Source organism: Mesocricetus auratus, unplaced genomic scaffold (assembly GCF_017639785.1).
Source record: "Mesocricetus auratus isolate SY011 unplaced genomic scaffold, BCM_Maur_2.0 Super-Scaffold_4256, whole genome shotgun sequence".
In the NCBI taxonomy this organism is placed as follows: domain Eukaryota; kingdom Metazoa; phylum Chordata; class Mammalia; order Rodentia; family Cricetidae; genus Mesocricetus; species Mesocricetus auratus.
This window is the reverse complement of record NW_024429182.1, coordinates 97,149,137-97,161,262: the sequence shown is the minus strand read 5'-3', so window position 1 is coordinate 97,161,262 and position 12,126 is coordinate 97,149,137. Positions and strand designations below refer to the sequence as shown.

General features: G+C 40.3%; 1 protein-coding gene across 2 annotated transcripts in view; it reads left to right on the top strand.

Annotated features, from left to right (window-relative positions):
* Positions 1 to 12,126, top strand: part of Fchsd2 (FCH and double SH3 domains 2) — a 208,542-nt gene that overhangs the window by 171,964 nt on the left and 24,452 nt on the right. For both annotated transcript variants that reach the window (XM_005074012.4, XM_005074013.4), the window contains 2 exons: positions 1,901 to 2,005; positions 8,106 to 8,267. In XM_005074012.4, the coding sequence (XP_005074069.1) occupies positions 1,901 to 2,005; positions 8,106 to 8,267 (267 nt within the window). The remainder of the gene's footprint in view (positions 1 to 1,900; positions 2,006 to 8,105; positions 8,268 to 12,126) is intronic.

The window sequence follows — 12,126 nt, the reverse complement described above, 5'->3', positions numbered from 1 at the left end:
GCCCATAAGATTTTTTTTTTTAAAGACAGGGTCTACTGGACATGGCCCTGCCTTTCGGGTATGCATTATATAGACCAGGCTGGCCTCGAACTAACATCTTCCTCCGACCTACACATACACATACATACTCGGCAAAATAGAAATTTTTTTATTACCTTAAGTTTTAAATAGCTTGCTTCACATGTCAATCTCAGTTCCCGCTCCCTCCTCTCCTCCCACACACCCCCAGCCTCCCACCCTATCCCCACTTCCTTCCACATAGGGGATATCCAGAGCAAAATAGAAATTTAAATGGACAGCCACACATGAAACTATGCTTTCTGTAAAGTCATAAAAATGAAATCAATTTTTCAAAATTCTGTGCCAGCATAAATTTAAAGTTTGGCAGTATCTCTATGGTTAAGATACAGGGAAGGGCATGTACAACCTTTCAGGGAAAATTTGGCAATGTCTTAATATGTTAAAATATAGAAGTGCAAGATAAAGTTCACTAATAGAGCATCTGCTTACTGTGCACAAGGCAGTTGGTTTGATTACCAATACAGCAAAACAGTGAACTAACAACATGTACAAATTCCACTTTTATGTTTTCATCTCAAATAAATACTCCAGTGTGTTCAAAAAGTCATCACTCAGGTTCTTTGTGTAGTTCTATTTGCAGTGTTGAGAAATTTGAAAATCCTAGGAGCAGTGCTCTAAGTGTAAGTGTTTACCATTAAGCTGTTGGGCATGTGCTTTAAGGAAAATAAGGTCAGTCTCTGCAAACATGACAAGGTTTGGTACAAGCATTGAGGGAATGGTATATCATTTTTTTTCTCCCCACAGACAAGATTTTCATAAAAATGGTTTGGAAAAATACAAATTGATGGGGTAGTAATATCTTAGTGCAGAGAGTATGTGATGGATTCATTATGCAAGAATGAGGATTTTGTATTATTTTACATTGTTTTGCAAGAGTACTACATCATCAGGTGGGTGTGATGATGCAAACGTGTAATCCTAGAACTAGAGCAGTAGAAGCTGGAAGATAAGAACTCCAGGCTAGCCACCTAGTGAATTTGAGACTAGCCTGAGCTTCATAAGATCCTGCCTTAACAACACAAATATTCCACATCCGTCAGGTTTTTTTAATCAAAGCATAATTTCTAAATTATGCGATGGGATTAAGGTATACAGACTGTATCTGTCAGTTTCTTGATTTTATGCCCTATTACAGCAGGTACCCTTACTTACTCTTTTACTTTCCATCATGGCTTCAGTTCCCTTAGATCCAGAAATATTAGGTGGGAAGAGGATAAACAAGCATTTAAGGATTTTTTAATGCCCACCATTCTGTAGCATAATGAAGTCCTTCTCTATCCCACTTGGGGTTGTAGACTGCTTTACCCAGCATGTCAACACTGTCAACTCTACTCACCTGTGAGATAGTTCATTACCATCTGTTGCCAGATGAGATATCAGAGTACCATAGTGCTAGCATTCAAGTAACCCCAAATTTCAGTTAATTGTGGCTTTATCATGTAAGTCCAGTACTCAGGAGGCGCCAGCTTGTTATGAACCATGGAAGGTAGGTCAACTATGGTGCTATGTGGAGTACTGCAGAACACATTGGAAATCCTAGTAAATAGAAAGTTCATACTGCTGTGGTTTACTCACTGAGATCTTGAAATGCATCTTCAGAAGAGGGGCTGTTATTGCATGGTTTTATAAGTTGTTACCATCAGGGGAAGCTAAGACAGTGACTCCTCCTGTTTCACAACTTTCAGTTTTTAAAAATTAGTTAAAAAGTAAAAGTTTAAAAATGAGTCATGGCTTTAACCACTGAACCCTTTGAAATTACCTAAATACTCAAGGAAAGAATGCACACACAAAAAATGTCATCTTTATTTTCTTTTGATAGGTTCTGAATGATCTGGAATGTCATGGAGTTGCTGTATCAGAACAAAGTCGAGCAGAGCTGGAACAGAAAATAGATGAAGCTAGAGAAAATATCCGTAAAGCAGAGGTAAGGATAACTGCCAGTTGTATCATGTCACTCAGTTCCAGGCACGGTGTCACAGTTATAACATGCACCTTTGAAACTGAGTTTCTACAAGGGTATTTTAAGTTGAAGACAATAAACAATTTCTGTGTCCACAGTATTTTTGTGTATGTATAGCACTTAAAACAAAAACTCTAAACCTATTTTGAAGAACCCACAGTCATAAAACATTAAACAGCAAAAGGAATGTCACAGTGCAGATGTTGATTTTAAAGTTTTCACAGAATATTAAGTAAGTCACTTAAATTAATGGTAAAGAAATTAGCCGGGCGTTGGGGGAGCAGGCACTCGGGAGGCATAGGTGGGCAGATCTCTGTGAGTTCAAGACCAGCCTGGTCTATAAGAGCTAGTGCCAGGACACTAGCCTCCAAAGCCACAGAGAAAACCTGTCTCGAAAAACAAAAAATTAATGGTAGAGAAATTGATACATGTATGTTCAGATATTAAGAATGTCTCCATATGCTGGGCGGTGATGGCACACACCTTTATTTCCAGCACTCAGGAGGCAGAGGCAGGCGAATCTCTGTGAGTTTGAGACAGGCCTGGTCTACAAGAGCAAGTTCCAGGACAGCCTCCAAAGCCACAGAGTTTCTATCTCGAAAAACAAAACAAAACAAAAAAGAATGTCTCCATATGGCAGGTTCCCTAATCCAGGGGAATGAGCAAAGATTTGTCTAAGAAAGAAGAGAGTAAAAAAAAACACGTAATTGTGGATTTTAAGTTTTTGTGGAGTCATAAGACCTTTTTAGGGCTGTATAACTATGAAACCTCCCTCCCTCCCTCCTTCCCTCTCTCTCTCTCTCTCTCTCTCTCTCTCTCTCTCTCTCTCTCTGTCTCTCTCTGTCTCTCTGTCTCTCTCTGTCTCTCTCTTTCTCTGTCGCTCGCGCACGCACACACACACACACACACACACACACACACACACACACACACAGTTCCAATAATGATTCTCTGTTTGCTACAAGGGAAAGTTAAAGTGAGGAGCGATGAAGTACTAATTTACATAGGGTATACTTTGCCAATTTGATATGATTAGAGTCAGGTTATTAGTAAGAAAATGTGGTTTTGGAAAGGAGATAAACTAATTGTGATTAGAGTCAATTCACTGAGGACCTGTGCACACATGTTGAAAACAAATGAAGAAATTAATAATAATAATAGAAACCAACCAGATTATGTTCTTGTTAAGGAGGCAAAAAGCCAAGGACTGGCCGGGCGGTGGTGGTGCACGCCTTTAATCCCAGCACTCGGGAGGCAGAGGCAGGCGGATCTCTGTGAGTTTGAGGCCAGGCTGGACCGACAGCCTCCAAAACAATACAGAGAAACCCTGTCTCGTAAAACCAAAAAAAAAAAAAAAAAAAAGCCAAGGACTGGAGTAGGCCACACAGAACCAGAGGAACTATCAGCACAGAGGTGGACCTTCAGTAAAGTGACAGCCAATAAATAATATATGACGAGTCACAGCAAAGGAAGCAGCACAGTGTGTCATCAGACCCACCAGGCCAAATCTGAACCAAAAGATGAAGATAGGAAGGAAGCAGACTTGATTTTGAGATTAGTAAATGTTTTCTTTGTGGTGGCCAAATACATACCCCAGGGAACATAATACAGCATTATAAGTAGAGAGAAGATTCTAGTTGAGGACTGGAGAGACGGCTCAGTTAGTAAAGTGCTTGCCGTGTGAGCATGAGGACCTCAGTTCTATCCCCAGTGCCCATGTAGCACCAGCACTGGGGAGGTGGAGTCATGTAGCTATCTGGAGCTCACTGGCTGGTCATGCTAGGCCAGATCCATTAGCTTCTAGATTCAATGAGAGGCAGGTCTCTCTCAGTTCAAGGCCGGCCGGTCTTACTAAGCTCCAGACCAGCTAGGGCTACAGAGTGAGACCTTGCTTCAAAATAATAACAACAACAATAAAAATGTAGAGGTAAATCAAGGAAGATACCCAACATTGACCTGTGGCCTCCACGAGTATACCCCATATAACAAATGCACATATACATGAATACATACATTATAGCACATAGATTCTGAACCAACATCCATTAGGACACCCAAATAAGGAATTCTTGTACTAGTTGAGGATTCAGATACCCCTCTAAAAGTTTTAAGAAAGTGCTTCAGTGGTTGGGTGATGGAGAGGCAGCGTAAGTAAGCACGAGGAATGTAAGCGTGTTTTGTTTTTTTTCTCTTCCTTTCAATATTTATTTTTTTATTTTATTAATTTTAAATAGCTTGTTTCACATGTCAATCCCAGTTCCCTCTCCCTCCCCTCCTCCCGCACCCCCCTACCATCCCCCACAGCCTCCCACCCTATCCCCACTCCTTCCACATAGGGGATATCTAGAGTCTGTCATTCACTCAGGGCAAGGCCCAGGCACTCCCCTAAGAGTACATGCTGAGAGAGCATCCCTCTTTGTGCTATGGACACATGAAGTCCGTTTGTATGCCAGGGATAAACACTGATCCACTTCCCAGGGCCCCATAGATTGCCCAGGCCTCCTCACTGATGCTCACATTCAGGGTGTCTGGATCAGTCCCATGCTGGCCTCCCAGCTGTCGGTCTGGGGCCAAGAGCTCTCCCCCCGTTCAGATCAGCTGTCTCTGCTGGTTTTGCCAGCCCATTCTCTGCCAATTTGCTCATTGCTCCTCTCTCTGTGTCACTGGGTTCCTTGGGTTCAGTTCAGTGTTTAACTGTGGGTGTTTGCCTCTGCTTCCATCAGTCACTGGATGAAGGCTCCAGGATGGTTATAGACATCAAGTTCATTATCAGGAATGGGCATTCGAGATGGTCTCTCCACTATTGCTTAGCTTGCCAGTTGGTGTCATCCCTTTAGATCACTAGAGGTCTCACTGGTGCCAGATCTGTCTTCTAACCTATGATTCCCTCTTCCCCCTATTCTACCCCCCACTAGTGTTTTGAGCACAGTCCCATGGAGATTATCTGAATTAGAACAGACTTACCATTTGTTCTTGTATCCTCCTCTGCATTATTCCTGGCACAGTCTGAACTTCAAGCTTCCATAGAGAGGAGAGCAATGTCTACAATGAGAATCCTTTTTCCTCTCTAAACCTAGGGTCTCCTAAACCTAGCCTCTCCACTAAGGTGTTGGCCAAATACTGTTGGCAGACAGTTGCGGAGTGGTAAACACTGGCTTGTGGTGAAAGAATTGTCCTTGTTGCTTATCCACTGTGGATGAAAACTATTAGTAAAACAGGAATGACTATTTTGAGACACGTCTCAAAAGTTTTCCTCTGAAGGGATGTCTTTATGTTTTCCATTTCTAGACTCCCCCATGGCATCACTGTCTAATACCTTAACCTCCACCCTGTCCCACTTCACCCTTAGTGTACAAGTGATAGGTCACAGTCTTCATTTAGGTTAAATGCCAAACTCACTATTTGTTAGTTTAAAGCTAAAAATATGAAATGAGAGTTCCACAACAGAGTGTCTTACCTCTTCTGACACAAGCAGTTAAGTCTTCAATCTCAAAGATAATTTCTTACTAAAAATATAGAACCATGATATTAGATCCATTTTCTTAGTTTTAAGTATCTGTGAAATTGTCTTCAAATGAGCTCTCACTTAGTTTCCACTTATTGGATAATCAAAAATAGCTGTGCTAAAATTAGTTGGCAGATGTGAGAACATATCTTATTAAGGCAACAATTGAAGAATTATCATATTGAAGTTTTTGTATAGGCTAGATTACTGAACTTCAGAGAAATTGACTAATCAATCCTGTTTTTCCTTTTTTTTAGCTCGTATTGTTATTTGCATTGTTTTGGTTGTTTATTATACTTTTCCAAAAGAGAAAACACTGATTAAAATTTTACCATATCCTTCATGCTTTCTTTGTAATTCCTACCAACATGAATGGTTCCCTCCCTTGTTAATTAATCTGCTTTGTCTAGTCTCTTCTCTATATGGTTCCATTCCATTTTTATTGCAAACTAGAAGACCCATTGTAGTTCTCCAAATAGGTAAAAGAAACTTTTTCAGTGAGAAGAAATTAAGGACTGTGTAGTGATTGATTAATTCTTAAGTGGCTGGTTAATTTGAGGCAAAGTCATATTGATTAATTCAGCTATTTAATGAGTGCTTCCTATGTGCCAAATGCTTATAAAAAGATTAACATATCACAATAAGGCATTATTACATTGTTATGCTTTCTACAATTCTCACAAGATTATTTACATTAGCCGTGGTACTCTTGTCAGCCTCTAATTAAAAATTAGAGTGATCTGGGTATGGTGGCATATACCTTTAAGCCCAGCACTGGAGAGGAAGAGGCAAGCTAATCTCTATGAATTCCAGCCTGGTCTACAGAGCAAAAATCCAGGACTCCAGGACTGCCAGTGCTATACAGAAAAGAAATTGAATAAGACAATTGTTTAAATAAAACATTAGTAATCACATTTTTACCCTGGTTTTCAAGTATTTGAATTTTTTTTTTTTTTTTTTGGTTTTTCGAGACAGGGTTTCTCTGTGGCTTTGGAGGCTGTCCTGGAACTCGCTTGGTAGTCCAGGCTGGTCTCGAACTCACAGAGATCCGCCTGCCTCTGCCTCCCGAGTGCTGGGATTAAAGGCATGCGCCACCAACGCCCGGCCAAGTATTTGAATTTTTAAAAATACCTTTTGTCACCCACATACACATGCACACACATAAACACACAGTAATTATCTGATATACATAACTACAGATTAATAATTGAGTGTTATAACATTAAGATATTAAATGTTATTTCCTATAAATATATATACTAAATGTATATAAAATATAGATACTTGTAAAAGAAAATGAAAAAGGAATTAAAACATCTCACTGCAAAAATGAAAACCACCAGGCAGTGGTGGCACATGCCTTTAATCCCAGCACTCAGGAGGCAGAGACAGGCAGATCTCTGTGAGTTCAATACCAGACTGGTCTGCAAGAGCTAGTTCCAGGACAGCCTCCACAGCTACAAGGAAACCTTGTCTCAAAACCCCCCACCCAAAAAAATGAAAACCAGCTTTGGACTGGAGAGATGGCTCAGCAGTTAAGAGTGCTTACTGCTCTTGCAGGAGACTGGATTTGGTTCCCACCACCTACATGGGGGTTCACAATCACCTATAACTCTGGTTCAGGGAATCTGTTGCTGCCCTCCTCTGACCTCTGGGGGTTCCTGCATGCATGTGGTGCATGTAAACTCATAAAGATACACACACATACTCTCTCACACACAGAATTATGTAGTAAATAAACCTTTTAAAAAGCTAAACTCAAAAGAAAACAGAGCTGGGCATTGATGGTGTACGCCTTTAATCCTAGCACTTGGGAGGCAGAGGCAGGCAGATCTCTGTGAGTTCAAGGCCAGTCTGGTCTACAGAGCAAGTTCCAGAATAGCCTTCAAAACAATACAGAGAAACCTGTCTCGAAAAAAAAAAAAAGAAAGAAAGAAAAAAAACAGTACTTCAGGAAGGGAAGAATAAAAAGTTATAAGCATACCCAAAACAAATAGCAATCCTTCTGTATTATTGACTTTAAATATAAGTGTATTAAATTCTCTAACCAAAAGACAAATTAGCAGAATCATTTTTTTAATGATACAAGGACTAGAATCAAGAGCACTTGCTACTCTTGCAGAACACCTAGATTGGGTTCACAGCACCCACATGGTAGCTTACAACTCTCTGTAACTGCAAATACAGGGAATCCAGTGCCCTCTTCTAACCTCAGTGAGCATACATGCATATCTACAGGAAAAACATTCATACACATAAAATTAAAATAAATAAAAACTTTTGAAAATATGACTCAACCATATGCTGTCTATTGGAAATACACTTTAAATCTGAAAACAGAAATAGATTAAAAATAGATACGAGTAAGCTGGTTACCATTATCAAGAAGGCCCAAATTCCTATTGTCGTGTTCATGTTCTCTCTCCTTTGTGTAGATGAAAAATTAATATTCAGCAATGGCTGGTAAGTGTCAAGTTCTTAATAAGTTGGAAATAATTTAATCAGTGTAAAGGGAAATTACCTTTATCTCCAACCTTACTGGTTTTGTTGCTTTTTTAGATAATTAAATTGAAAGCTGAAGCCCGGCTAGACTTACTAAAGCAGATTGGGGTTTCTGTGGACACATGGCTGAAGAGTGCCATGAACCAAGTGATGGAGGAACTGGAAAATGAGAGGTGGGCCCGCCCTCCAACGGTAACCAGCAATGGCACTCTACACTCGGTATGCTTTCTTTTCTTGGATTTCATAGACTGACTGTTAATTTTCTTTGTAGCCAAACTTGGTGAAATTTAAAATATAAATAGTGGGAGATTGTTGCTGTCACTTCATTTAAACTTAATATAGGAAAGAGAAAAAAAAACAAACAAGTGTGTTAGTGTTTTGTTTTTAATATAGTAAAGAATACTATGACAATAATTGGGCTATTGGTATCTTTACCCCAAACCCATTATTTCATTTATAAGATAAATAGCATTTTTAGCTGAAAATAATAGAAGAGAAAGCCTAGTGTTTCTGAAATTCTCAGAGATGTGAGATGAACATGAACATTTAGAGAGTTGTAAAATATCTTTTAAAATGTAGGATCAAAGGTGGGAAAGTATCTATCAGTAAAATGCTTGACATTAATTCAAGTTCCAGAACCTAGTAACATAACCTGGTAACATAGCCAGATTTGGTAGCACATGCTTATGACTCCTGTGCTGGGACTTACTAGCCAGCCAGTAGAGCTAGCCTAATTGGCAAGTTCCTGGCCAACAAGAGACCTGCTCTCAAAAACCATGGTGGATTGTGCCTAAGAAATAATATCCAAGGCTGACCTCTGGCCTCCACATGCACATGAACACATATGTATACTCACACATAAAACACATGCAAGGCTTGGGCTGGAGAGATGACTCAGAGGTTGAAAGCACTGACTGCTCTTCCAAACAAACCTGAGTTCAATTCCCAGTGCCACGTGGCAGCTCACACCTGTATAACTCCAAGATCTGACACCCTCACACAGACATACATACAGGCAAAATAACAATGTACATAAAAATAAGTAAATAAAAAAAAGCAGACACATTCAAGTCTCAGTAACACAGGTTCAGTCTGAGGGTGAAATTCAGTTAATGGGGTGGAACAAGCTTGTTTTCTTCATAGAATTTACCAGTGTCTGGTTCTCTTCCTTGTTTTCTTTTATTGTCTGTCGTCCTCTCTGGAATATAAATGGCCATGTCTTCTGGTTCTGCTCCACACAGCTAAGTGGCATGGTACACAGTAGATATTTAGTGTTTGTTGAAGGAAGAACTGAGTGAATGAATAGAAGGATGCAATAGTGGTAAATAAATAGCTAACTTTGTTCATGATGCCTCTTTTATGCCCTGAATATGTTAAGTTACATAACATTGGCCAGTTTTAAAAAACACCCCTGGAATTTTTGTCACATTTTCACATAGCACTCTGATTTTCTAATGGGAGTACATTTATATACTTAAGAAACAGTTTTTTTTCCTTTTTTTATTACTTTAATTTTTAAATAGCTTGCTTCACATGTCAATCCCAGTTCCCTTTCCCTCTTCTCCTCCTGCACCCCCCACAGTCCCCCCCAGCCTACCACCCTATCCCCACTTCCTTCCACATAGGGGATATCCAGAGTCTGCCATTTTGCTCAGGGCAGGGTCCAGGCACTCCCCTAAGAGTCCAGGCTGAGAGATCATCCCTCTTTGTGTTATGGACACACGAAGTCCATTTGTATGCCAGGGAAAAATACTGATCTACTGCCCAGGGCCCCATAGGTTGCCCAGAACTCCTCACTGACTCTCACACTCAGGGGGTCTGGATCAGCCCCATGCTGGCCTCCCAGCTGTCGGGAGCTCCCCCTTGTTCAGATCAGCTATGTCTGCTGGTTTTGCCTGCCCATTATTTGCCAATTTGCTCATTGCTCCTCTCTCTGTCTCTGGGTTCCGTGGGTTCAGCTCAGTGTTTAATTGTGGGTGTTTGCCTCTGCTTCCATCAGTCACTGGATGAAGGTCCTAGGATGGCATATATGGTAAATGTCAAGTTCATTATCAAAAACAGGCATTTAAGGTAGTCTTTCCACTATTGCTTAGCTTGCTAGTTGGTGTCATCCTTTTAGATCGCTAGAGGTCTCACTGGTGCCAGATGTCTTTTCAAACCTATGACTCCCTCTATTATGGTATTTCTCATCCTGTTCTCCCCCATTCTACCCCCCACTCAACCTTCCTGTTTCCCCATGACCTAATCTCTCCTCCTCTTCTCCCCCTCTCTTCTTCCCAGCTCCCACTCCCCACACACACACCTCCCACCGTGTTCCCAATCTGTTCAGGAGACCTTGCCTCATTCCTCTTCTCTGCAGTACCATGCATATCTCTCTTAGGTTCTTTCCTGTTTCCTAGACTCTCTGTCAGTGGCGTTGCAGACTGGAACTATCCTGCTCCATATCTAAAATCTATATATGAGTGAGTACATACCATGTTTGTCTTTTTGTGACTGGGTTACCTCACTCAGGATGGTTTCTTCTAGTGCCATCCATTTGCCTGTGAATTTCAAGATTCCATTGTTTTTTTTTCTGCTGAATAGTACTCCATTGTGTAAATGTACCACATTTTCTTATCCACTCTTCATTTGAGGGGCATGTAGGTTGCTTCCAGGTTCTGGCTATTACAAACAATGCTGCTATGAACATAGTGGAACAGATGTCCTTGTTGTATGAATTTGCATCTTTTGGATATATACCTAAGAGTGGAATTGCTGGATCCTGTGGTAGATTGATTCCCATTTTCCTGAGGAATCTCCGTACTGATTTCCAAAGTGGGTGTACAAGTTGGCACTCCCACCAGCAGTAGAGGAGTTTTCCCCTCTCTCCACATCCTCTCTAGCATAAATTGTCTTTGGTGTTTTTGATTTTAGCCATTCTGACAGGAGTAAGATGGTATCTCAGAGTTGTTTTGATTTGCATTTCCCTGATAATTAAGGATGTTGAGCACTTTCTTGAATGTCTCTCAGCCATTTTAAATTTCCCTGTTGAGAATTATCTATTTAGTTCTGTACCCCACTTTTTAACTGGATCCTTTGGTGTTTTGGAGACTTGCTTCTTGAGTACTTTGTAAATTTTGTATACCAGTCCTCTGTCAGATGTGGGGTTAGTGAATATCTTTTCCCATTCTGTGGGTTGCCTTTTTGTCTTGTTGACTGTATCCTTTGCCTTACAGAAGCTTCTTAGTTTCAGGAGGTCCCATTTGTTAATTGTCGATCTCAGTGTCTGTGCTACTGGTGTTATGTTGAGGAAGCCGTCTCCTGTACCAATTCATTGAAGAGTATCTCCCACTTTCTCTTCTAAGAGTTTCAGTGTGGTTGGATTTATGTTGCGGTCTTTGATCCATTTGGACTTAAGTTTTGTGCAAGGCAATAGACATGGATCTATCTGCAGTCTTCTGCGTGCCAATATCCAGTTATACCAGCACCATTTGTTGAAGACACTTTCTTTTTTCCATTGTATAGTTTTAGCTTCTTTGTCAAAAATCAAGTGTTCATAGGTGTGTGTGTTAAAATCAGGGTTTTCAATTTGATTCCATTGGTCTACCTGTCTATATTTTTGCCAATACCAAGCTGTTTTCAGGACTATAGCTCTGTAATAGATCTTGAAGTCAGGTATGGTGATGGATGCCTCCTGAAGTTCCTTTATTGTATAGGGTTGTTTTGGCTATCCTGGGTCTTTTGTTTTGCCATATAAAGTTTATTATTGTTCTTTCAAGGTCTGTGAAGAACTGTGCCCTAATTTTGATAGAGATCGCATTGAATCTGTAGATTGCTTTTGGCAAGATTGCCATTTTTATTATGTTGATCCTATCAATCCAAGAGCATGGGAGATCTTTCCATTGTCTGGTATCCTCTTTGATTTCTTTCTTTAGAGACTCAAAGTTCTTGATATACAGGTCTTTCACTTCTTTGGTTAACGTTATTCCCAGATATTTGATGCTGTTTATGGCTAATGTAAAGGGTGATGTTTCTCTGATTTCTTTCTCAGCCACTTTATCATCTGTATATAATAGGGCTACTGATTTTTTTTTTAGTT